At 38.5% G+C, this 26,093-nt stretch overlaps 2 protein-coding genes and 1 long non-coding RNA gene across 3 annotated transcripts in view; 2 read left to right on the forward strand and 1 right to left on the reverse strand.

The window, feature by feature from the left end:
* The window catches only part of CENPP (centromere protein P), a 225,779-nt gene that overhangs the window by 149,023 nt on the left and 50,663 nt on the right, over window positions 1-26,093 (reverse strand). The window lies entirely within an intron of this gene.
* Window positions 1-26,093, forward strand: part of LOC116872946 — a 175,334-nt gene that overhangs the window by 147,461 nt on the left and 1,780 nt on the right. The window lies entirely within an intron of this gene.
* OGN (osteoglycin) lies at window positions 280-23,533 on the forward strand. The gene is made up of 7 exons (XM_032866466.1): window positions 280-458; window positions 1,430-1,678; window positions 3,787-3,880; window positions 16,038-16,196; window positions 18,033-18,235; window positions 20,545-20,640; window positions 21,642-23,533. Exons 2-7 carry the CDS (start codon window positions 1,505-1,507, stop codon window positions 21,810-21,812), a joined length of 897 nt encoding a protein of 298 aa, XP_032722357.1. The 5' UTR covers window positions 280-458; window positions 1,430-1,504; the 3' UTR covers window positions 21,813-23,533.

A 26,093-nucleotide genomic window follows, 5' to 3' on the forward strand; every position in this document is an offset into this window, starting at 1 on the left:
CCCTCATAAAATTAAGAGCACAGACTAGGCTTTGGTTTGCTATTTTATTTCACTGAAAAGCATAAGTTTTATCTCCTGGGAAAGCATTAAAATAAAAATCATGACTTTAAAGCTATGTCACCTTCACAAATAATATTCAAGAAACCTTAGTGCTCATTACACAAGGTAAAAATAATATGAGCTTACGGTCCTCAGCAGAAGCAGACCAAGCACGGCAGCTGCAAATGTTTTAAGCACGGCTCTCCAGTACAATACACTACACTTCACCCCAGAGAAAGAATGTTGGCAAATATCTCTACCACATGCAAACTGCGTTTAAAACTGCTGGGCCCTGAAACTCCATGCAGCACTTTGAAACTGCTCCACAGCCTTCCTCCTTCACCTACCACTTGGGGCTAATACACAGGCATGAACTTCTATTGAGGAAAGCCACAAAAAGCTTCAAAAAAGTTCTAACGGTAGGCTCTTCTTTCACATTTTATTTTAAATATTGTTTGTTAAGATGTGATTCATCGAATAGTCTTGATAAATGCAAAGGCCATCTCTAATTTTTAAAGTTTCAGTTACCTTGAACAACTGTAACAAGCACTTATATATGTCACTGCATAAATTTAACATCCCCACAGGCAAGAACCTTGCTGCAAAAGTCACAAAAACCAGGCTTTTTAGCTATTGATTTTTGACAAGCTGGCATCTACAATGCAGCACCAGCAACTCTGAGTGATTCTGTCTGAAGTTACTTAAGAAAAAGTCTAAAATGTGCATCACTGAAAAAGAGAATCTTCCCCCTCCCCTTCCCCCAAATCCTTGATTCAATTCTGTATTTTTTCTAGTCTGCAATACTGTGTTTTTCGTAGTTCAAATTTAAAAAGCAATGCTATTAACTAAGTATAATGGTATCAATGAAAATGACAAACTAGGAAAATTAAAATTATGGCTTTTCCTATATGCTTTATCACCTAAAAGTAAATGTTAATGACTACTCTTTATGTTAAATTTAAAGTTTAAGTTTTAAAACTCCTGGAACTTATTTCTATTCATACCATTACAAATCAAGAGTTCCTATAAAATAGCAAAGTTGAAATACGATATTTTTAACTCACATGAGACAGGATCATGAGTCTTCATTTTAACTATTTATACTAAGGTATCCTAAGATTTCAGTTGTATTCAAGTACCTTTGTTTAAGGCACCTAATTATTAACAAACTTGAAATTATCAACATTGCTTGGGTTTTGACAGAAAAATAAATAAAAACCACTTTCTGAAACTATTTTTAAGAATGTCACTGATACTTGAAAACTTTTAGCATCTAATTAAAGATCACTAAGGGTTAAATACTTGTTCTCTGGCCCCTACTGAGTACACCCTGCCAAAAGTCTTCTAAGCTTTTAAATATTGCTTCCATGGTCTGCATTTTTACTTCCAAGGAAAAAGAGAGCATTGTCCCACAGTCAGCAGGCCACTAGCTTATTAACTTCCAGTCACCTTGATTTTTGCTGAAATGAAGACTCTGAAGTCTATATTTCTCCTGCTCCTGATTGTGCCTCTGATAAAGCCAGCACCACCAACTCAGCACGACTCCCGCATGACCTATGATTATGGAACAGATAGTTTTGAAGAAACCTTGTTTAGTCAAGATTTTGAGGATAAATATCTGGATGGAAAAAATATTAAGGTACTTTTATTTCTACTCTAAATTTAACTTCTTAAAATAGTCACACATTTTAATGCATGTTTTTGTTTTTTTTTAATGTGTCTGATAAGGGGAAAGAAAAAGCAATTTAAATGACTGAAAGTAATTCAAAATAATTGTCCCCAAGATTATATTTTTAAAGTATGCATGTCTTCCAAATTAATACAGTATCTATAGCAACCAACACAAAATTTAAGGAAAACTAAATTTTAAGATGATCTCTTACTGGTTGAAGATTTATAAGTAATGTTATACAATGCCCTATGCTTGTGTATTACATTGTCTCAAAGTAAAATAGGAGAAATGTGTATTAGGAGAAATGATCTTTGATTACCAACTTAAGGTTCATTATTTTAGGAAGAAATGGTTCATGGAAATAAATACTGCTTATTTTGTTGTCTATAGCATTTCACAATAATTTACATATGCCAACTATACATGGTGCCAAAAAATGAAAACTCCTCAATGTGGGGCTTAATTTTTAATCAGTTTCAATCACTTAGAGTCTACCAATTTGTACCAAGTAACTGTAACTGTCCTTTAGCTAATACTCTGCAGGGATGACTTCATATCACATCTTTCATACTCCACTTGCAGGGGCTGAGTAATTACTTGTGGTTTTCTTGGCACACAGAAGTGAACGCTGGGTAAGGAAAAAGTTAACGCAGCACATAAGTATCTGCTCCTGCCTAATCTGTGTGTGTGCACACAGAACAGAAAATGAGAAACGCAGCCAAATATATAACAACATTGATTGCTCTTCTTTCTTTCTTTCGTATACGGGATCAAATGTTAACACTGTAATTTCTCTCAATGGAGTTGGCTAATATGTTAGCATTATTTTTGCCTAATATTAAGAGAAAAATGATAGGTATCACCAGCAGAGCTTCAGAATTTTGAAAGAAGGCCTATCATAACAATAAGCTATTGGCTTACATGGATGATTGGAATCTCTCAGTTAAAAAAACAATTTCAAATTTCTGTGGTCCCTAAAAAATAGTTAAGTTCCTTGCTTTTTCTCTTCACATTGCTTTAGAAGTTTCTGCTCTTCATATAAATGTAGGGACTAAGGTATTTGTGGAGTAGAGAAGAATTAACAGCACTTATTACACAAACTCAGAGTGGAGGGGCTGCTCACGCAGAACCCTTGTGGGAGGGTAAAAGAGTCAAGATGGAGATGAAAGGGGAACTGTTTTCAGAGGGTAGAGACTGGGGCCCCACGCAATCTACATTAGATCTAAAGGCAGAAAATGTTCCCTCCCAGGACAGCAAAGACTGATATAGACCCCAGGGCTAACAGTCTGGACTGGGGGTCCCAGTGGGATGGGCATGGAAGGGCAGTGCAGGCATGTAGGTAATGATGGGTAACTTGGGAGAAGAGGCCAAAAGCTTGCTCAGTGCCCTGCACAGGCAATGTGACCACTGCTTCAATCCTGCTGAACATGGTAGAATCTGGCATCATGAACTCAATTAAGACAAGGCCACAAAGAATAATTAGAAGGCCTTCTCTGGATAAAGATGATCTCATTTCAGGTTCCACTTCAGAGAAACTTTCATTCTGAGTCACAGAGTTCCCTCTGTAGGAGTTCCAAATTCCCATTTGGAATTTCAACATATTTAACATTTAGGAGGCACTGAGTTTGGCTTTTGGAGATAAAAAAATAAAAAAGACCTGGTTCTTTTACTCAAGGAGTTGACAGTCTGGAATGAAAACAAGCTACACAAATATTTACCTTAAACATTAATGAATGATGAAATGGAATTATGTGTAAAATCCTACTGCAGCACAAAGGAAAGGCCACTAACTCTGACCATGAGAAGACAAGTGCTGTCTGTAACCCTAAGGTTTTCTTTTTTTTTTTTTTTAAGAGTTATTTATTTATTTGGCGGGGGTTGGGGAGAGGGAGAAGAAGAGAGAATCCCAAGCAGACTCCCTGCTGAGTGCGCCTGAGATCAGAACCTGAGCTGAAACCAAGAGTTGGATGCTCAACCCACTGAGGCACCCAGGCGCCCCGTGACCCTAAGTTGTATAGTAAAAATTAGACTTTTTCATACCTGATAACAATTTTTTTTTTTAATTTTTCCAATAGGAAAAAGAAACTATGGTAATACCCAAAGAGAAAAGTCTTCAATTACAAAGAGATGAGCGTGCAACACCACCATCCTTCAAGAAGGAAAATGATGGTAAGTGTGCATACCCTCTCATCTAATTATCTCAAAAGGAGCTTTCATAGATAGATTATGGAAATTTATTCCTTATCTCCACTGAGAAAGTCAGCTGGTGCATTGGGGGTACACATCTGCTGCGACCCCACATTACGAGTGAGAAACATGGACAGGAACATTCGAGAACAATCAAGTAAAAGGTGTGTGCTTCTGTCTATATAAAGTCAATTCCACAAACAGTGATTTAAAATCAATGATGTGGGCCGCCTGGGTGGCTCAGTCAGTTAAGTGGCTGCCTTTGGCTCAGATCATGACCCCAGGGCCTGGGATCAAGCCCCACACCAGGTTCTCTGCTCAGTGGAGAGCCTGCTTCTCCCTCTCTCTCTGCCTGCTGCTCTGCCTACTTGTGCTCTCTCTCTAGTAAATCAATCAATAAATAAAATCTTTTTAAAAATAAAAAAATTTAAAAAATTAAATCAGTGATCTGCAAATACTATGTAAAGCCTGAGGATAAGGGAAATAAAATGAATTCTTAACTTCAAGAAACTTGAGGTTAAGACACAGAAGACACAGAGATGCCTAAATATGTAAATATTTATAATACACATTTCTATGAAAACAATAGAAAATAACAAAGTCCTCCTTAATAGTTCCTGTCTATTTGGTTTATTTTTGCTCTATGAAAGAACAGTATTTCACATAACAACATGAAAAAAAAGTCACACACTAATTGGAAAGACACCCCTTGCTCTTGGATGACTCAGTATCATAAAGATGTCAGCTCTGCCTAAGTTGATAACAACAAGCTTCTTTACAAAGTTGGTAAGGTTGATTCTCAAGTTCGTGTGGAGAAGTCAAACCTGCACAAAGCCAGGGAGTCACTGAGAACTGACAGGGATGCACGGGAACCAGAGGTACCACACAAGAGAACATACTTTACAGTCTCTATGCTAAAACACATGTGATACTGGCACACAAACAGAAGAGAAGTTCAGAAAGAGAAATACCTGTAGAAACTCAGTATATAATAAAGAAGGCATTGTAAATCACTGAAGCAAAGATGGTACTTTTAAAGATTTTAAGAAGTCTCTACACCCAACGTGGTGCTCAAACTCACAGCTCTGAGATCAAGAGTCCAATGCTTCACCAACTGAGCCCACCAGGCACCTTAAAGACGGTATTTTTTAAAAAGAATGCTGGATCCTGAAACTAATACTACACTGTACATTAACAAACTGGAATTTAAATAAAAACTTTAGGGGCGTCTGGGTGGCTTAGTCAGTTAAGAGTCTCCCTTCAGCTCAGTTCATATTCCCAGGGTCCTAAAAATCAAGCCCCTCGTGGGGCTCCCTGCTTAGTGGGGAGTCTCCTTCTCCCTCTCCCTCTGCCACTAGCCCTGCTTGTACTTTCTTTGTCAAATGAATAAAAAAATAAATAAACAAAAACTTAAAAAATTTTTTAAATGGTATTGAATAACTAAGTACTCTACTGAAAAGGGATAAAACTAGATCCACACTTTACACAGATAAACAAATCCCTCATTATATACATTAGGGTCTAAAAGTAAAAAGTGAAACCATGCAAATACGAAACGATTATCTGGGAGTGGGATGCCTCAAAATTCAGAGAAAATAATAGAAAAGATCAATAAATCTGAGTTGATGAAATCAAATTTTCTCATGGGAGAAAGCATCATAAATGAAGTCAAACACAACAAAAACTGAGAGAAATAAAGTTAATGTCTGTAATTTATAACACATAAAAATCCAGGAAAAAGAAACTGACGAAAAACCCATTGGAAACACCATCAAAAGATAATGACAATTTAAAAAGTGATACAAAAATGACCCATAAACATACAGAAAGATGTTCAATCTTACACATACAGAAATACAAGTTTAAATTACACTAAGATACAAATTTTGAACCTACCTGATGGACAAAAAATTAAACCTGTTACACCAAAATATTCCACTGACAAGGCCACAGTTGTATCAGAGATCTTTATATATTGCTGGGAGGAATACAAGTTAGTATAATGTTTTTGGACAGGGGTTAGGCAGGATCTAACAAAAACAAACATGCAATTTACTTTGTGATGTAGCAATCAACTTCTAGGAATTAACTTAAAGATACACCTCCAAAAGGAAGAAAATACATATGCAGCATCACTGAAGCACTGCTTGCGAATGCAAAATTCTGGAAATGATCTAATTGTCCAAACCCTGAAGGGAGGTGAAATGAAGTATGATAAATCCACACAAGGGAATACTATGCAGTTGTAAAAAGGAATGAGGAAGATCTTTACGAACTAACAAGTGATTTCCAGAATATATTATATGGGAAAAAAAAGTGCAGAAGAGTATCTACAGTCTACAGCCTTTCATCCAAGAAAGGGAGAGACATAAGAAAATATACATGCATCAGCTTACTTATGTGTAAAGAAACTCAAGGGAAGGTAATTTAAAAATGGAGACTAGTTACCGGCCAGTCACAGAAGGGACCAGGGATGGGAAGGAGGAAGAGATGGTCACTGGGAAGCTGGGGACAGGGGGCTGTGGGACTTCTCTGAGTATACACTTTCTGTGATTTGATTTTAGGAAACGTTATATTTCACGCAGGTAAACAAACAAATACATTTATAAATAAAAGCAGCAAAGGAAGATAAAAAAAACAAAGTTGGCCTACAATTAGAAACTTAATTTCATTTCAAATGAATAACATAACATACTAAAGGGAAACCAATTTAATCCAAGTAAGCCTGAAACACAGTATTTTTACTACATACCTTCAGGCTGAAGACAAAACAGAATGAGGAACACTGAAATCCCAGTGAGAAGGTTTGTTTTCCACTGTGTTACAGGTCAGCAGTAACAAAACTATTTAGTATGTGGCCTAGCACTGAGTGAAATACTACACTGGATAAAGAGAGCCAGGTTTCTCAGAACAAATGTGGTGAGCGGGGAGGCCAGAGTGAGCGCAGGGTAGCTGCACTGGCATAAAAGACACTGGCGTCAGCTCACGGTTTGTACACAGAAGTACAGACATAGGTACGGGTCTGCCTTGTTTTCCGGACCCCACAGACACTGAATTGCTTACAAATGCAAGGTTAGTAGCAATCCTGCCTGGACGCAGTCTGCTGGGGCCATCTTTCCAAGAGCATTTGCTCACGTCATGTCTCTGTGTCATCTTTTGGGAACTCTCACAATATTTCAAACGTGTTTGTTATTATCACATTTGTTACGGTGATCTGTGATCGGTGATCTTCCATGTCACCACTGTAATCTGGGGCCACCGCAGCTGTGCCATATAAGATGGGGAACTCAACCGATGTGTGTGCTCTGACTGCTCCACGGACGGGCCCTTCCCCCATCTCTCTCCTTCTCCTCGGGCCTATTCCCTGAGACATGAATGTATGGACATTAGCACAGTTGATAACCCTACCAGGGCCTCTAAGTGTTCACATGAAAGGAAGAGTCACACATCTCTCACTTTCCATCAAAACTAGAAATGATTCAGCTGCATGAGGAAGGTCTGTTGACCCCCAAGACAGGCCAAAAGCTGGGCCTCTTGTGCCAAAAAGTAAGCCCCGTTATGAATGCAAAGGAAACGTTCTCGAAAGACATCACCAGTGCTACCCAGTGAACACATAAGAGAATGAAACAGCCTCCCTGCTGACATGCAGTGAGTCTGACCGGTCTGGAGGGAAGCTCAAACCAGCCACGACATTCCCTTCGCCCAAAGCCTCCCCCGGAGCAAGGCCCCGACTCTTCAGTTCTGTGCAGGCTGGGGAGCTGAGGAAGCTGTGGGAGTCAAGTTCGGAGCTGGCGGAAGTCAGCAGAGGGGAGGCAAGAAGCGTCTCTGTAAGTACAAGCGCAAGGTGAAGCGGCAAGTGCCGACGGAGAAGCCGTAGCAAGGGATCCCGGGCATCCGGCTGAGACAACTCACGAAGGTGCTCACACGAAGCAACAGGTTTTCAATACGGACGCAACAGTCTTCCATTGGAAGATGCCATCTGGGACTTTCATAGTGAGAAAGACGTCAACGCCTGGTTCCAAAGTTCCAAGGACAGGCTGACTTTCTCAAGAGAGGCTGACGCAGCTGGTGACTTGAGGTGGAAGCCAGTGCTCATCGCCCATTCTGAAAAGCAGCCCTTAGCAGCCATGCTCATCTCCTCCGCCTGTGCTCTCTCAACGGAACAACAGAGCCTGGCGGACAGCACAGCTATTTACCATACGGTTGATGGAATATGTTAAGCCCACTCTGAGACTTACTGCTCAGGAAAAAAAAGATTCCTTGCAAAATATTACTGCTACATGGCATTGCACGTGGTCACCCAAGGTTCTGATGGAGAGGGACAAGATTAATGTTGCTTTAGGGGCGCCTGGGTGGCTCAATGCCTTCAGCCTCTGCCTTCGGCTCAGGTCATGGTCTCAGGGTCCTGGGATCGAGCCCTGCATCAGGCTCTCTGCTCGGCGGGGAGCCTGTTTCCCCCCATCTCTCTCTGCCTGCCTCTCTGCCTACTTGTGATCTCTGTCTGTCAAATAAATAAATAAGTAAAATCTTTTAAAAAAAAGACTATTGCTGCTTTCATGCCTGCTAACACAACATCCTCCCTGCAGCCCATGAACCAAGAGGTAATGCTGACTTGCAAGTCTCATCCTTTAAGAAATACCTTTAGTAAGACTCTAGCTGCCGTAGATACTGAATTCTCAGATGGGTCTGGGCAGAATCAGTCGAAAACATCCAGCAAAGGATTCACCATTAATATTCATGACTCATGGGAAGAGCTCAAACTATCCACATCAACAGGAATTTGGAAGAAGTTGATTCCAGCCCTCATGGGTGGCTTTGAGGGGTTCAAGACGGCGGTGGAGGAAGTCACTGCAGATGTGGGGGAAACAGCAAGAGAAGCGGTATCAGAAGTGTGGCCTAAAGACGGGAAACTGCTAGAATCCCGTGATCAGACTTGAACAGATAAGGACTTGCTTCTTACGGATGAGCAAAGAAAGTGGTTTCTTGAGATGGAATCCACACCTGGTGAAGATGCTGTGAAGACTGCAGAAATGACAGCAAAGGATTTAGAATATCACACGAACGTAGCTGTAACGCAGCAGCAGGGTTGGAGAGGATGGACTCCAGTTTTGAAAGAAGTTCAACTGGGGCGCCTGGGTGGCTCAGTCAGTTGGTTAAGCGTCTGCTTTCAGCTCAGGTCATGATCCCAGAGTCCTGGGATCGAGCCCCGCATCTGTCTCCCTGCTCAGAGGGGAGTCTGCTTCTCCCTCTGCCCCTCCCACTCTCTTTGTCAAATAAAAAAATAAAATCTTCAAAAAAAATCCTGTTCTACTGTGGGTAAAACTGTACCAAACGGCTTCACAGGCTACAGAGAAATCACTCACGAAAGAAGAGTCAATCCATGTGGCAAACTTCAGGGTTGTCTTATTTTCAGAAATGGCCACAGCCGGTACGACCCTAATGGGTCAGCAGATCAACATCAGGCAAGAAGATCATGGCTCCACAAGCAAAAAGATCATGGCTCCCTGAAAGCTCAGATGATGGTTAGTAGCTTTCAACAAGAGAGTGTTTCTAATTTAAGTATGAACATTATTTCTTTTCTTTCCTTTTTTGAACAATGTTTTAGACAAAATGACTGCACACTTCATAGGCTACATACACTATAAACTTAACTTTCATGTGTACTGGGAAACCAAAAAGCTCATTTGACTTGCTTTATTGCAATATTCGCTTTACTGCAGTGGAACCAAACATGTAATTTCTCTGAAGTTTGCCTGTATAGACATGTTTGTCTCTGTGTGAGTGTATATATGTATATGGTGTGTTTATGTGTATATATACACACATATATTTAGATGGTATATATATACACCTATGTCTATAAGTGTGTAAGAATGTATGTAAATGTCTAAAACACCTATATGTGTGTGTATATATGTGTATTAAATATGGAGAGACAAATAGACATGCATATATTTCCCAGCTTTCTCTGCAGAAAGCGCACAGAAGCAATGAGATGCTGGTAGCAATGAGCATATCCACATTCAAATCTTGGTTTCTAAATACTGCTCTCTATTAAAAGGAGCCAATAGTTAAAGGAATAACTGATTTCAGGCTTGGGGCAGAGAAATGGCAAGAGTGGTCTGGGACATCTTACCAAACCAGAAAATAAAAAAGTTCTTAAAGAGTAATGGAGACATTTTTAATCAAAATATTTTAAAAATGTAGTATAAATTTATAAAAGATATATTAAGACCTGCACACTGAACTCTAGACAACTATAGTGAGAGAAATTAAAGACCTAAATATATGGCTATACTATGTTCAAGAATCAGAAAACTCAGTATCATTAAGATGTCATTTTTTTCACAAATTTATTTATAGATTTAACTCAATACCAGTTAAATTTTTAGCCTTTTTGAAATTAAGAAGCTGACTCAAATTTATGTGGAAATGCAAAGAGCTTAGAATAGTGGTAACAATGTTGAAGAATACAGTTGGAGAATTTACACTACCTAAAACCCTATAGGAAGCAAGACATTGTGGTATTAGCATAAAAATAAACAAGTAGATCAACGAAACAGAATAGAGTCCAGGAATACACTTACACAATCGGGTAAACTAGCTTTTTATAGTGGTGCCAATGCAACATAATGAGGAAAGGGTAATTTTTTCAAAAAATGGTGCAAAAAACTGGATAGTTCTAGTTTTTAAAAAATGAGCTTTGACTCTTTTTGAGTCTTTGACTCTTTGAGACCATACATAAAAATAACTCAAAATGGACCCCAAACCTCAATATCAGGAGCTTACACTATACAACTCTTAACAGAAAATAGGATAATAATGTAGGTTGGCAAAGATTTCTTAAATACAACAGAAAAAGCGCAACTATAAGGGAATCAACCGTTCTTCATTTAAATAAAAATGTATAGAAGGAACATGCTCAACATCATAAATGCCATATATAAAAGACCCAGAACTAGTATCATCCTCAATGGGGAAAAACTGAGAGCTCTTTCCATACAGTTAGGAACACGACAGGGATGTCTGTCCACTCTCACTATTACTATTCATCACAGCACTGGAAGTTGTAGCTACAGCAATCATACGAAAAAAAGAAATAAAAGGCATCCAAATCAGCAAGGAAGAAGTCAAACTTTCACTATTTGCAGATGATACGATACTCTTTATTGAAAACCTGAAATATCCCACCAAAAAACTGCTAAAACTGATATAAGAATTCAGCAGTTGCAGGATATAAAATCAATGTACAGAAATCTGTTGCATTTCTATACAACAAAAATGAAGTAGCTGTACAAGAAATCAAGGAATCAATCTCATTTACATCTACACCAAAAACAGTAAGATATCTAGGAATAAACCTAACGAAAGAGGTAAAAGATCTATACTCTGAAAAGTACAGAACACTCATGAAAGAAACTGAGGAAGACACAAAGAGATGGAAAGACATTCCATGCTCATGGACTGGAAGAACAAATATTATTAAAATGTCTATGCTGACCAGAGCAATCTGCACATTTAATACAATCCTTATCAAAATACCAACAGCATTTTTCACAGAGCTAGAACAAAAAATCCAAAAATTTGTATGGAACTACAAAAGACCCCAATAGCCAAAACAATCCTGAAAAAGAAAACCAAAGCTGGGGGCATCACAATGCCTGACTTCAAGCTCTGTTACAAAGCTGTAATCATCAAGATAGTATGGTACCAGCAAAAAACAGACACACAGGTCAGTGAAACAGAATAGAAAACCCCCAAATGGACCCACAACTATATGGTCAACTAATCTTTGACAAAGCAGGAGAATATATCCAATGGATAAAAGACAGGCTCTTCAACAAATAGTACTGGGAAAAGGGACAGCAACATACAAAAGAATGAAATTGGACCACTTTCTTAAACCATACACAAAAATAAATACAAAATGGATGAAAGACCTGGGGTGCCTGGGTGGCTTAGTTGGTTGAGCATCCGTCCGATTCCTGGTTTCTGCTCTTGTGGTGATCGTGCCATTGTGGGATCAAGCCCCATATCAGGTTCTGGCTTGGTGTGGACGCTACTTAGGATTCTCTCTCCTTCTTCTGCCCCTCCCCCCACGCACACACACTCTCTCTAAAAGTAAATAAATAAAGTCTTTTTAAAAAATGGATGTAAGACGAAAATGTGAGACAGGAATCCATCAAAATCCTAGAGAACAGAGGCAGCAACCTCTTTGACCTTGGCCTCAGCAACTTCTTGGACATGGTGCCACAAGCAAAGGCAACAAAAGCAAAAATGAACTATTGGGACTTCATTAAGATAAAAAGCTTCTACACAGAGAAGGAAACAATCAACAAAACTAAAAGGTAGCCTAGGGAACAGGAGAAGATATTTGCAAGTGACATAGCTGATAAAGGGTTAGCATCCAAAATCTTTAAAGAACTTACCAACTCAACACCCAAAAAACAATCCAGTTAAGAAATGGGGAGAAGACATGAATAGACACTTTTCCAAAGAAGACATCAGAGGGCCAACAGACACATGAAAAAGTGCTCAACATCACTCAACATCAGGGCAATACAAATCAAAGCCACAATGAGAGGGGCATCTGGGTGGCTCAGTCAGCTGAGGGTCTGCCTTCAGCTCAGGTCATGGGTCCTGTGGTCAAGCTCCGTGTCTGGGTCCCTGCTCAATGGGGACCCTGTTTCTCCCTCTCTTTGTCAAATAAATAAATTTTTTAAAAAGCAACAACAACAACAACAAAACCACAATGATAAATCACCTCACACCTGGCAGAATAGCTAAAATTAACAACACAGGAAAAAATAGGCATAGGTGAGGATATGGAAAAAGGGGAACTGAACCCCCTTAAACTGTTGGTGGGAATGCAAACTGGGGCAGCCACTCTAGAAGACGGCATGTAGGTTCCTCACAAAGTTAAAAATAGAACTACCCTCTGATCCAGCAATTGCACCATTGGGTATTTACCCAAAAGATACAAAAATATAGATTCAAAGGGGCTCATGCACCCCAATGGTTATAGCAGCATCATCAACAGCAGCCAAACTATGCAAAAAGCCCAAGTGTCCATGACTGATGAATAGATAAAGAAGTTGTGGTGTACATATACGATGGAATATTACCCGTCCTTCAAAAAGAAAGAAATCTTGCCACTTGCAATGACATGGATTGAGCTGAGGTGTATTATGCTAAGCAAACTAAGAGAAAAACAAATACCGTATGATTTCACTCATACACGGAATTTAGGAAACAGATGAACATATGGGAAGGGGAAAAAAAGGAGAGAGAGGAAAGAAAACCATAAAAGACTCTTAACAACAGAGAACAAACTGAGGGTTGATGGAGGGAGGTGGGTGGGGGAGGGGCTAGATGGCCACAGAGATTAAGGAGGGCACTTGTGATGAGTGCTGGGTGTTGTATGTAAGTGATGAATCACTAAATTCTACTCCTGAAACCAATATTATGCTATGTATTAATTAGCTAGAATTTAAATAAAATTTTGGAAGAAAAAATGTTTCCTGTTCAGAAGATAACGATAAGAAAATAAAAAGACAAGTACACAGAGGAAAAGATTTGCAAAACATAAATCTGACAAACCACTTATATCTACAATAGACAGTCTTGTAATTCAGTAACAATAATGCAAAAAAAATTTTTTTTTAAATAGGCAAAAGATACGAACACTTTACCACTACAATATGTGGATGGCAAATAAATTTATAAAAAAAATTGTTCAGCACATTAGTCATTAGGAAAATATAAATTAGAACACAAGATACCACAACACACCTTCCCAGAATGACTAAAATTAGAAAGTCTGATCGAACCAAATGATGAGGATGTGGAGTAGCTGGAACACTCGTGCACTGCTGAAGGGACTACAGAATGGCACGAGCTCTACAGAACTCAATTTGGGGCTTTCCTGCTTTCCTCAAAAGGTATACACCTACGAGGTGGCCCCGCCATTCTACTCTTAGGTATTTACCCTAAAGAAATGAAAGCATCACATCCATACAAACTTCTACATAAGGCTCATGGCAGCTTTCTGTGAAACAGCTAAAAACTAAAGACCCAAATGCCGACAAGGAAGGACTGTATAAACTGTGTACATTAATAAAATGAAATGAAATTACTACTCAGTAATAAAAAGGAATGCACTGCTGATACATGTAATAGAAGACGAATCTCAAAATGTGCACAGTGGAGGAAGTTGGATCAAAGTGTATACACTACCTGGTTCTTTTGATAGAAAACTCTCAGAAACACAAGCTGCCATGAATGGACAGAAAGCAGGTCAGTGGTTGCGAAGAGGGAAGGACTACAAAGAGTAAGAATACTCTGGGGGTGATGATTACGTCAATTATTTCAATTGCAGCAATGGCTCCATGGGTATAAACATATGTCAAAAATGTATAAATTATACAAGTTAAATATGTGTCAATTATTAAGTATCATTTAAGCACAAAAAAAGCGGTGCCAGAATGAAAAAGAGCATAAAAGAATCCACACTCAGGACACCTGGGTGGTTCAGTCTGTTAAACATCTGCCTTCCACTCAGGTCATGATCTCAGGTCCTGGGATCGAGCCCACATTGGGCTTTTTGCTCGGCAGGGAGCCTGCTTGTCTTTCTGCCTCTGCCCCTCCACCCTTCTCATGCCCCCTCCTCAAATATTAAAAAAAAAAAAAAAGAAAAAAGTTCACACTGGCTAATCTGAGACAATTTAATTATCAAAATAAATATGATGGTAAATTCTGATCGATGGGATAAGGAATTCATAAGCGCATAGTGAACTGATATAACTAAATAAGAAGAGAATGTTCTACCTTACACCAGATATCAACTAACAAATGTAGAAGAAATGATGGAGTTAGAAAATCATAATTTGCAACTATCCTAGTAACAAATGATTCCGGTAAGAACTATCAATAGGTCATAAAACTAGTAAGTGTCAGGTTAATGACGAACCAGATGTTAAGAATCTCAAAGTACTTCTTCAGCAGATACTTATTAACAGCAGACACCAAGTGAGTCAAGCGACCACAGACAGCATCATCAGGAACGGGACAAATAGATACCAGGTGCTTCCTGATACACGGCCCTGAGGACCCAAAGTCATTTCCATGGTGTTCCTGTCAAAAATGAGGAACCTCAGACAACCCCTAATTAAAAGACATTCTGAAAAATAAATGCCCTGAAAAATAAAATGTTTTTAAAATTCAAAAGTTTTCAAAAGTTTTAAAAGTTATGTACAGTGAAGACTAAGGTATATTCCAGGCTGAAGGAGATGAAGGAGGCACGACAAGTAGGCAACACATGATGTAGCACATAATGCTGTCCTTGCCATTTCCGGGACAGCTCTAACATGGAGGTTAATAGTTTGCTTACCTAACTGATGGTTTCTAAGCTCGTTAGTTATGGTCACCGATCTGAAATGTGTCTGTGTCAAACCAAGTGATAAAACAAGCTTGCATTTACCTTAAGCTCTGCTTTATGAATCCTTTTTGGTATTCAAGTTAGGAAATGTAAATCAATTTAGCAATTAAATGATCACTGCTAAAATGGATAGAGAATAAAGGAGATTTTAGATTACAGAACTGAAAATAAGATTCTGGTGAGTTATCAGGTCACTAGCTAACATGACAATATCTTTCCCACTATCACCTATAATTCTGCAAAATATCTTTTCAGGGGTACCTGGGTGGCTCAGTCGTTAAGCGTCTGCCTTCAGCTCAGGTCATGATCCCGGGGTCCCGGGATGGAGTCCTGCATCAGGCTCCCTGCTCAGCAGGAAGCCTGCTTCTCCCTCTCCCACTCCCCCTGCTTGTGTTCCCTCTCTCACAGTCTCTCTGTCAAATAAATAAATAAAATCTTAAAAAAAAAAAAACCTTTTCAAATTAGTGATAACTCTCATGATAGCAATAATTTTACCATTAGAGGCTAAACACTTTAATTTTTTTAAGTAGACTCCAAGCCCAGCATGGAGCCCAACAGGGGGCTCAAACTCACAACCCTGAGATAAAGACTTGAGCTGACACGGAGAGTCAGACTTTCAAACAACTGAGCCACCCAGGTGCCCTGAGGCCAAATATTCCTAAACTATGGTTTATATTTTTATGATTTTGTTTCCCAACTTAGAAATGCCCACATGCCTGTTGTGTGTTTGCTTAAGTGGTTCTGTATACTGTGAAGAAGTTGACATTGATGCTGTACCACCCTTGCCAAAGGAATCAGCCTACCTTTATGCACGATTCAACAAAATTAAAAAGCTGACTGCGAAAGATTTTGCAGAAATACGTAAGTTAATTTTAAATAAAATAATTTATATTAACTCATGTTAGTATTAACCTCAAATACACAGAAGTTTCTAGGTACTTGTGGCCTCTCACATCTAGGGTAGCCTCCGCTAGAATATTACGTATCCACACCCTTCACCAAAATCCACTTGTTTGTTGGTGAGCCTCTTTTCTATTCAATGTCCCATGTCACCTTTCTTTATTGGTGACTTCATGTTGACAGCCCATCTAACATATGGGAAGACACCAACGCCTTCTCAGCCTCAGGACTTTGAGAGCTGTTTGCCTCAGCCACTCAGAGCACCAGCATAATCGAGGTGCTTCTCTAACCGCGATGCTTTCTTCACAATGCTGCCTTCACTAGAAAGGTGACTCTGCTTTAAGTCAAGGTTACTTTAACTCAAGGTTCTTAAACCTGGCTGTGTACTAAAAATACTGGTACCAGATCCTAGTCAGCAGAGATTTCAATTTAGGTCTGGGCAGAGGTCCACGTGTCATCATGAAACACCGCCAAACTCCTCACATGATTCTCGCGTAGAGCTAGCGCGTTCCCCCCTTTCTGGGATGCGGGCCATGAGGGCCCTGCTGTGAGCACACTACACATCCGACTTCTGCATCGCCATGTCTCAGGACTGGATCACAAGCCCTCGTGAGTTCTCTAGACTGCTCTGTTGTCAAGTGCTTCCGAGGAAAATCACACCAGAAACGCACATGGGCCCCACTACACATTCATGAGCTTCACCATGAGAGTATCACGCTGCACCTGGTAGCTCCCAACTGGCTGAAGTACAGTAGATGCACACTTTCAAACTCACCTACTGGGTGAAATTATTTGTGACCCAAAGTTACTGTGTGCAGCCCTCACAGTCACTTGCCGACAAATGCACCGTGGGAACACACTGGGGTTCCCTAGACGAGGTCGAACGAGGTGACCTCTGCCATTCTGTGTCAGCTCTCACACTACAGAGCCCTGCTCCGTCTCAGCGCCACACCTTCCACACCCGGGGCTCCCCAAGCGCTGCAGGGCCTCCTGCTGTGAGGCAAACTTCATTCCAATGCGAGCCGCGGTGCTCGTGGTTGTGAGTTCAATGTTAAGTGTACCACGATATAAACTAACCACAGTGCTTTGAAACAGAAACACTCATAGAACTTTGTACTAATTGGCTGATGTAAATGTGTAACCAGAGGCTCACAGGAACCCAACCCTGCATCTTCTCCCAAGAGCAACGGTCCATTTCACTAACTCCAGTGTTTGCAGGGACCACCTCAAATAATGAATGAAAAGCGACTCCTTTTCCTCATCATCTCAGACATATAAAAGTGAAACAAACAAATTGAATGTCTCTCTCCATCCACATCACTTTAACAAATTAGGGAACATTGCTGTTTGTTGTTGTTAAGCAGTAAGACAGAGACAGATAAAGATAACATATTCTACAATCACAATGCAACATGCAAAGTGTATCTACATAATACTATTCAATCAAATGTAATCCTTATTTCCCATGATTTGCAAACAGAATTTGTTCCAAACTGCCTCGGCATCCTGAGAATTCAAGCACAGAAGGATAGAAAGGCTCCGTGAACTTCAAGTTCCCTCGCAACCCTAAAATTCCAGGACTCGAGTGAGACAGGCCGTCAGTGTCAGGCACGGGGTAGATGTTCACCATGCATTCAACAGAATTTACTGATCTACTAATTATAGACACTCTGTTAGATACTAAAACTAAAAGGTGTTTGAAAGACCCGTGAAACCAATGCTTTTTTTCAATCCACATGAATGAGACTTTAACTTTTTATTTTTTGTATTATATTTTGTGTATATTTTTCTTTCAAGCTAACTTAAGAAGACTTGATTTTACGGGAAATCTGATTGAAGATATAGAAGATGGTACTTTTTCAAAACTTTCTCTGTTAGAAGAACTTACACTAGCTGAAAATCAACTACTGAAGCTTCCAGTTCTTCCTCCCAAGCTTACTTTATTTAATGCAAAATATAACAAAATCAAGAGTAGAGGAATCAAAGCAAATACATTCAAAGTAAGTATTTTATACTATGACCAAATACAACATCAATTTTATACAACCAATAATAACATGGTAAAAGAGAAACTCTGTTCTAAAATTTTGTTTTATATTTTAAAACTATTTTAATTTTATAAATGAATACATTATTTCCATAATAAATAGTCCTGTTATTGGGCTCATTCAGCCTAGCTTATACCTGCACCTCCCTTAAAGTATGTAACTTTACCTTGCTTCATGGGACTGACTATATCATATCCCAGGTTTTTCACTTGTTCACACAGCAAATATTTATTTATAATAATATAAAATATTTATAAAAATAAAATAAAATAAATATTTATTTGTACCCTCATGGACCAGGATGCTATAAAACCTCAAAAAGGGAGTTTTCCTGTGTTTCTTTTCCTTACAATACTAGTAATTTTACACATGCCAGAAAATTATTTTTCCAAAAGTAAAATTCAGTAAAATTTAGCTTAAAAGTATTAATACTTTTAAGTATACTTTTTTTAAAGTAGTAATACTTAAAAGTATTAACCCATAAAATTCTGTAGGTAGACTTTCTTTTGAATTCCAGCTTTCTTTTGAATTCCATACAAAATTCTCTATGTACTAAATACATTTCTTATTTAATAACTCAAGATATAGGTACAGGAAAGAGGGATCTACTCTGACTTAGGTAGCCAGGTTGTGTCCAAATGCATAGCCTGTGGAGAAATTACTGCCTTGCCCAGTCCTGCACAGGTGGCAACTCGTTCCCAGTCCTTGAAGGAGCCCCACACAGAAAGATGATCATGCTACTATTGGCAGCAAACCTCAATCAAAAGGGGAGTCTAGGGTTTCTTATGATAACATTTAATAGAAACACTATCAAACAGTATCATAAAGTTTATGATAATCACACAAAGGTACGATTTGTCCACAAACAAGCAACCTGTCAGAAAATGTAAAAATATTTCATTTTTCTTTTCTTTTTGTTTACACTTAAGGAGTTGTTTTTCAACTATAAGAGACATTCTTCTAAAGGCACATCAGAGTTCCTCAGAAGTTAAAAGATTATTAGAGGACTTTTCAAAACAGGACTCACTTTCAAAACAAACAAAAAACCCTTATAATTTGAAGCTATATAATTCCAGCTGATAAGCTGTTGACTAATTGGCATAGTAAAGATCTACAGGAGCCGATCCACACTTCACAAAAGGAGTGTTTAAATATTCAGAATTTTAGACTTGCGTTACATCTTGAAGTCCTGTGATAAAATGATACACAGCAACGGGCTGCTGACCATGAAGAGTAATTCAACGCAGACCCTTATGGGATAAAGTCACACCTCGCTAAGTAGTTAATAAATTGCTCTGGGAAACATTTTACTAACAAGCACATTGCTTAGGAGTATAGGCACAGAGCACATCCCTGCGCTTCGCAGACACCGCATTTCTACAAACTGAAGGTCTGCGCCAACCCTGCTTGGAGCAAGTCTATCGGCACCTTTTTCCAACAGCGTTTGCTCACTATGTCTCTGCCACGTTTTGCTAATTCTTGCAATAACTGAAACTTTTTCATTATTATTACATTTGTTGATCTGTCAATAGGGATTATAACTCACTGAAAGCTCAGATGTTGTTAGCTTTCAGCAATAAAGTATTTTTTAATTAGGGTATGTACATTGTTTTCTAGACTTAACACTGCTGCATACTTTACTGCAGTAGAGTGTAAACGTATCTTCTATATTCACTGGGAAACCAAGAAATTCACTGGACTCACTTTATTGTAATATTCGTTTTATTGTGGTGGCCTGGGACTGAACTCACAGTATCTCCAAGATGTGCCTGTATTCATTTTGCTAGAAATTGGTGGAAATGAAATGAGAAGTTCTGAAGGTTCAAGAGGGGTTATGTCAGCACCAGGATCCAAATTCAATCCTGCGTAGGGACTGACCTTATTAGCTGTTCACAAGACAAATCAAAAGGCTCCAGATGCTGACATGGATTGAGGCCAGGCATGGCTGGGTATTCCATGGTCAGATGAGTGGATAGAAATGTGGAGATGCAGTAGGGCACTATCACCTTTCATAAAGGACCAAGATACACTACTTGTAAAACCAAAAAACCCTCAAAACCAAATAACTACCAAACCAGCAATTAATACTACTGATAGGTGTCTATACCAATACCTACGTACACATGTAAATACACACATATATTCACAAATACGTCTATGCACATATATACATGCATATGCATGTGTGTATATAGCTGGAATCCTGTGAAAGAAATGTACTGACCTCAATAACACTCAAACCAAGTAACTTTTCCTTACAGAAACTGAACCACCTCTCCTTCCTCTACTTGGACCACAATGCCCTGGAATCTGTGCCTCTTAATTTACCAGAAAGTCTACGTATAATTCATCTTCAGGTAGGATTGCTCCATTCACAATATCCGGCTTTAATTTAACTTAAAATTAGTCAGTCTTGGAACTCATTAGGAAACTCAATTATTCATACGTATAAATGGAATTATTCATATGTAAATTTTGCATATCGAAAGTATGACTATTTAGTCCAAGGCATCACCTGCCTGAAAGCCCCACCTGTCCAGAGAACAAGAAAGATCAGCGACCTAGGTATGTGGTCTGCTCTTAGAGTGGGGTTTGTCATCAGGTGTGTACTTAGCATCTCCTAGTTAATATGACACATGGATTCAAAGACAGGGCACACTATGACCTCTGGTTTGTCCCTCTTTCTAACAATTCTTTTTTTTAAATTTGACAAGAGATCACAAGTAGGCAGAGAGGCAGGCAGAGAGTGAGAGGGGGAAGCAGGCTCCCCGCTAAGCAGAGTCCCCAATGCGGAGCTCAATCCCAGGACCTTGAGACCATGACCTGAGCCAAAGGCAGAGGCTTTAACCCACTGAGCCACCCAGGCGCCCCTGGTTTGTCCCTCTTTCTCCAACAGCAGTAAACATTTGGAGACTTTCCAGCTGACTTTATTGTCCAATATCATCTCAAGGTAATACAAGAGAGAAAAGGAATTAAACTAAAATTGGTCTTGCAGCATCGTAAGAATCCCCATTTGTCCTTTTTACTTCTTTAAAGTACCTATTTTGAGTGACACTCTAGAACAGGACACTTTCTCCAGGTAGTATAATCTGATTTAAGCTTAGAACTTTCTGCCACATGGATATCACTCTGAGTAATAAGCTGTGTGTTCTTCCAAAGTAATACTGTAGAAGTAAAAAGGCAGGGGCTGGGGGGAAACTCAGGTCACAATGAGACTGTTTTATTATTGAAAGGATACACAGGATATACAGTAATTTCAAAATCATTTTTTAGATAGAATACTCAGTGAAATCCCATTACACAGCATACAGAAGGTTGATTTCAAACTTCTGAACAATTTTTTCCTTCTATTTTCCAGTTTAACAACATAACTTCAATCACAGATGATACATTTTGCAAGGCTAATGACACCCGTTATATTCGGGACCGCATTGAAGAGATACGCTTGGAGGGCAACCCCATCGTCCTGGGAAAGCATCCCAACAGTTTTATCTGCTTGAAAAGATTGCCTGTAGGGTCATACTTTTAACTACTACCAATGCAGCATATAAACTAAAGTACACACATGCATATTGTCTGTCTCAACAATGTCTAAAGGAGCATAAATATTTAATATTCACTTTGTGTCCCACTATGAAGGAATTTCATGTTTTAAACAAGGATGTTCAAATATCTTATAAAGAACAAGTAAAAAGTAAAATTGAATCCAAAGTTCAAACCAAAGTAATATGAAAATATTTAAACAGCATTACAAAATCCTTGTAGTTTACACCATAGTGCCATTTAAAAGGTATGTTTTTATATAAATACCCAAATTTAAGAAGCATTATTTCCATTACTAATTAAGTGGAAGGATAAGTCCAAAAAACTTTCAACTGTTTGTCTTTCTTGGCCTTTACTGGATCCCTAAAGCATTTAAGGAAGACGTTCCAAAAAATTTGAAAAGCTAAGTATTTCCAGTGATCTCCCATTTTTCTTTCATGATTCATACGTTATTCATTATGAAGTAGGAACTTTGCTTTCCCGCTATTAAGGCAGCTATTATATTTTTACTTAGCCCGAGAAGTAGGTATTGTCTCATATCTAGGCAATACTTTCCAAATAAAGCATAATCTTACTCTCTCATAAAGATCTAGTAATCAAAGTTCTTTTGCCTTATAGTCACACAGTTAAAGGCTTTAGTAAAATAGTACAAAATCTTCCTTTTTCTAAATACTGACATTCCAAGTCTACCATAAAACATTTTAAGGAGCCAAGCAGAACAAAATCAGTATGGTCATTCAAAAAAAAAACAAAAAATAAAAAACAAAAACAAAAAAACTTGAATGTACATCCCATCTCTCAAAAAATAGCTATAAAGTTCAGCTTTCAAATATGACAGATACTGCAAAATATTTTCTTTTTACCACCATAGCAATGAGAATCTCATCAATAAATCTGTTCAAATATAAGACATGAAAACAGTGAATTTTGTGGTGTTACTGCACACCACCTCCCCCCTCCCAACTTACACACATCACAGTCATGCAAACTGAATATACCTTCACAAGAAAGCTTCGGAGCAACATTTTCTAAAGACCCAGGATTAACCGATCATTTTGCTGTGTGAATTCATCTACACCCTAATGGTGATGACTCATCACGGAACAACGCTGCCAGATTAAAGTTCCTAAAATAACCTTCCTCTTGACCAAAACCCACTCAAAAGTCTTATTCCCCCACATTGTATTGAGATTACATCCAAAATTATCAGTGCTTTAGATGCACAAGTCTGAATTGTGTACATAAAAATTTCTAATACTGTTTCCAACATAAATTGTACATTAGAATCAAGTTGGTCTCCATATACAATTCCCAGAACAAAGAGTCACTCGTATTTTTAAGCATTTGCTTCTGTTTTTCCCTATGCTGAATGAGTTCCTATCTGTTTTTCAATTTTCCCCCCATTTGTCAAGGTTGACCCAAAGATGAGACTTTTTTCATTAAAACATCTGTGATGTCTTAAGGCCACAATTATTACCCCTATACTAGTTATTAACTCACCTGCTTCTTTTATTTTGGTAATTGATAGTCACTAACTATATACTACTTTCTCATTATTTTGTGTGCATGCCTCATTTCTCTGACTGAAAGCTCACTGAACACAACCAATATTCCCTTTATATTTTCAATGTGCCTAGCATAATAGTAGTGAGCACATCTGAATTGAATATGCAATGAAAAGTACAAAATAAAATTCGTTTAAACCAAGGGCTCTGTTTTATTTGGAAAAATAGAATCTTCATCACAATCTTGAATGAATCAATGGAAATGAATTATAACTTTATGTGGAAAATTAAATTTGGTAAAAAAGAGAGCAAAATGATGGGACTGACACCAGGAAAAGCAGTCAGAGGATACATTTCTTAAGTTTCCAGGTGCATCCCTATGTTCTTTACCTAACTGAACTTAAAGAGGAAAAAAATACCATAAAATAACATAACTTTTAGAGAATTCAAAAGCCTGTGGTTTACATAAAATAATAATTAGGAAAGAGCACTGGTAAAAGGTCTGAATTACAGAATTATCTTTGAAAGACAATTTCAGACTTCCAGATAAGAAGATATGAGCAGGGGTAACTGACAACCTTATATATACCCTTAGGTCACAAATAAGATAAAAGAATGATAGTAAAATTCCACTGACCCCATTATCTTAAAGAAATAGTATTCATTCTTGACACTGATAAGTAAAGAAATTAAGGTTTAAAATTAAAAATGTTTTACCCTTACAAACACTCTGAAAATAAAGAAGCCATGCACCAGTACAGAGACATCCTGTGTTCTTGGGCTGGAAGACCAAACAGTTACTAGGTCAGCACCACCCAAAGCAATCCACACACTCAACGCAGTCCCTATCCAAGTCCCAATTACATTTATTGAAGAAAGAGAAAAACCCACTCTAAAATTCATATGGAATCTCAAAGGACTCCAAATAGGCAACAGAAATTAGAAAAGATGAATAAAATTGGGGAACTCACACTTTTCTCATTTCAAAAGTGAATTACAAAGCTATAGTAATCGAAAGTACGGTATCAGCGTGCAGGAACATATGTAACAACAGAAGAGTACATGGAACCTAGAAACAAACCTTTGCATAGACAGTCAAATGATTTTCAACAAAGGTGCCCAAGACCTTGGAAAACTGGATATCCACATGCAAAAGAATATAGATGGACCCTTCGCTTACAGTGTATGCAAAAGTTATCTCAAGTTGGATCAGACACCTAAGTTTAACTATGAAACTCTTAGTAGAAAAAAAGAGGAAAATCTTTATGACATTGAATTTGACAATGATTTCTTGGATATGACATCAAAAGCACAGACAATGATGAAATAGATAAAATGGATGTTGCTGAAGGTAAAAACTTCTGGGCATCAAAGGACACTATCAAACAAATGAAAAGACAAGCCAAAAAATGGGGGGAAATATTTGCCAATTATATACTTGATAAAAGATTAATATCTAGGGGTGCCTGGGTGGCTCAGTGGGTTAAAGCCTCTGTCTTCAGCTCAGGTCATGATCCCAGGGTCTGGGGATCGAGCCCCCTGTCGGGCTCTCTGCTCAGCAGGGAGCCTGCTTCCCTTCCTTTCTCTGCCTGCCTCTCTGCCTACTTGTGATCTGTCAAATAAATAAATAAAATCTTTAAAAAAAAAAGATTAATATCTAGAATATATCTTTAAAAACTCCTATAACCCAACAAGAAAAAAACAACCCAATTCAAAAATGGGCAAAGGATTTAAATAGACATCTCTGCAAAGAAGATACATGAATGGTCAATATGCACACGAAAAGATGTTCAACATACTAATCATTAGGTAAATGCAAATCAAAACCACAATGAAAATACTACTTCACACCCATTAGGCTGGCTATGATCCAAGATCCAAAAAAATCAAAACAAAAAAAGACCCCCAAAGTTGGCAAGTATGTGGAGAAATTGGGAGCTTTGGCATTGTTGTTGGGAATGTAAAACGGTATACCCACTGCGGAAGAGAATATGGGGTGCTTCACAAAATTGGGCAGAAATACTATATGACCCAATGACTCCATTTACAAGTATATATGTACTAGAACTGAAAGCAGGGACTTGAACAGGTATTTGTACACCAATGTTCATAGAAGCATTGTTCACAACAGTCAAAAGATGGAAACAAAGCAAGTATCCGTCAACAGATGAATGGATAAACAAAATGAAGGCAACCCATTCAATGGAATATCATCCAGCCTTAAAAAGGAAGGAAATTCTTCACTGTGCAACACCTTGAGAATATTATGCTAAGTGAAATAAACCAAACGAAAAACTATTTGGTTTTATGATTCTGCTTTAATGAGATACCTAGAAATTCATAGAAACAGAAAATAGAATGGTGATCCCCAAGAGCTGGGGAAGGAGGTCATGAGAAGTTAATATTTAATGGGAACAGTTGCAGTTTGAGATGTAAACAAGTTCTGGAGATGAGTATCAGTGATGGCTGCATAACAGCATGACCAGCTCACAGAAGTACTGGATCCTCTACAGGATAAACACACCAATTATACTTCTACGCCCGCCTTAAAAGCACCTAGGGGCAAATCAACTTCGGAAATAGGACTAGAACTCAGAATTCCCACACCCTACCCAAAAGTATCAGTAAACCTCCATGTTCGATGGAGTTTTGCTACAACTACCCGCATTCTCCCGTTCATGACTGTATTTTACCAGTTGTGAAGCAAAGCCCTTTCACTGTTCTGGTGCAAGAGCACATGTCAGTGAGCAACAGTAAGAGAA

Source organism: Lontra canadensis, unplaced genomic scaffold, assembly GCF_010015895.1.
Source record: "Lontra canadensis isolate GAN:19392208 unplaced genomic scaffold, GSC_riverotter_1.0 scaffold31, whole genome shotgun sequence".
In the NCBI taxonomy this organism is placed as follows: domain Eukaryota; kingdom Metazoa; phylum Chordata; class Mammalia; order Carnivora; family Mustelidae; genus Lontra; species Lontra canadensis.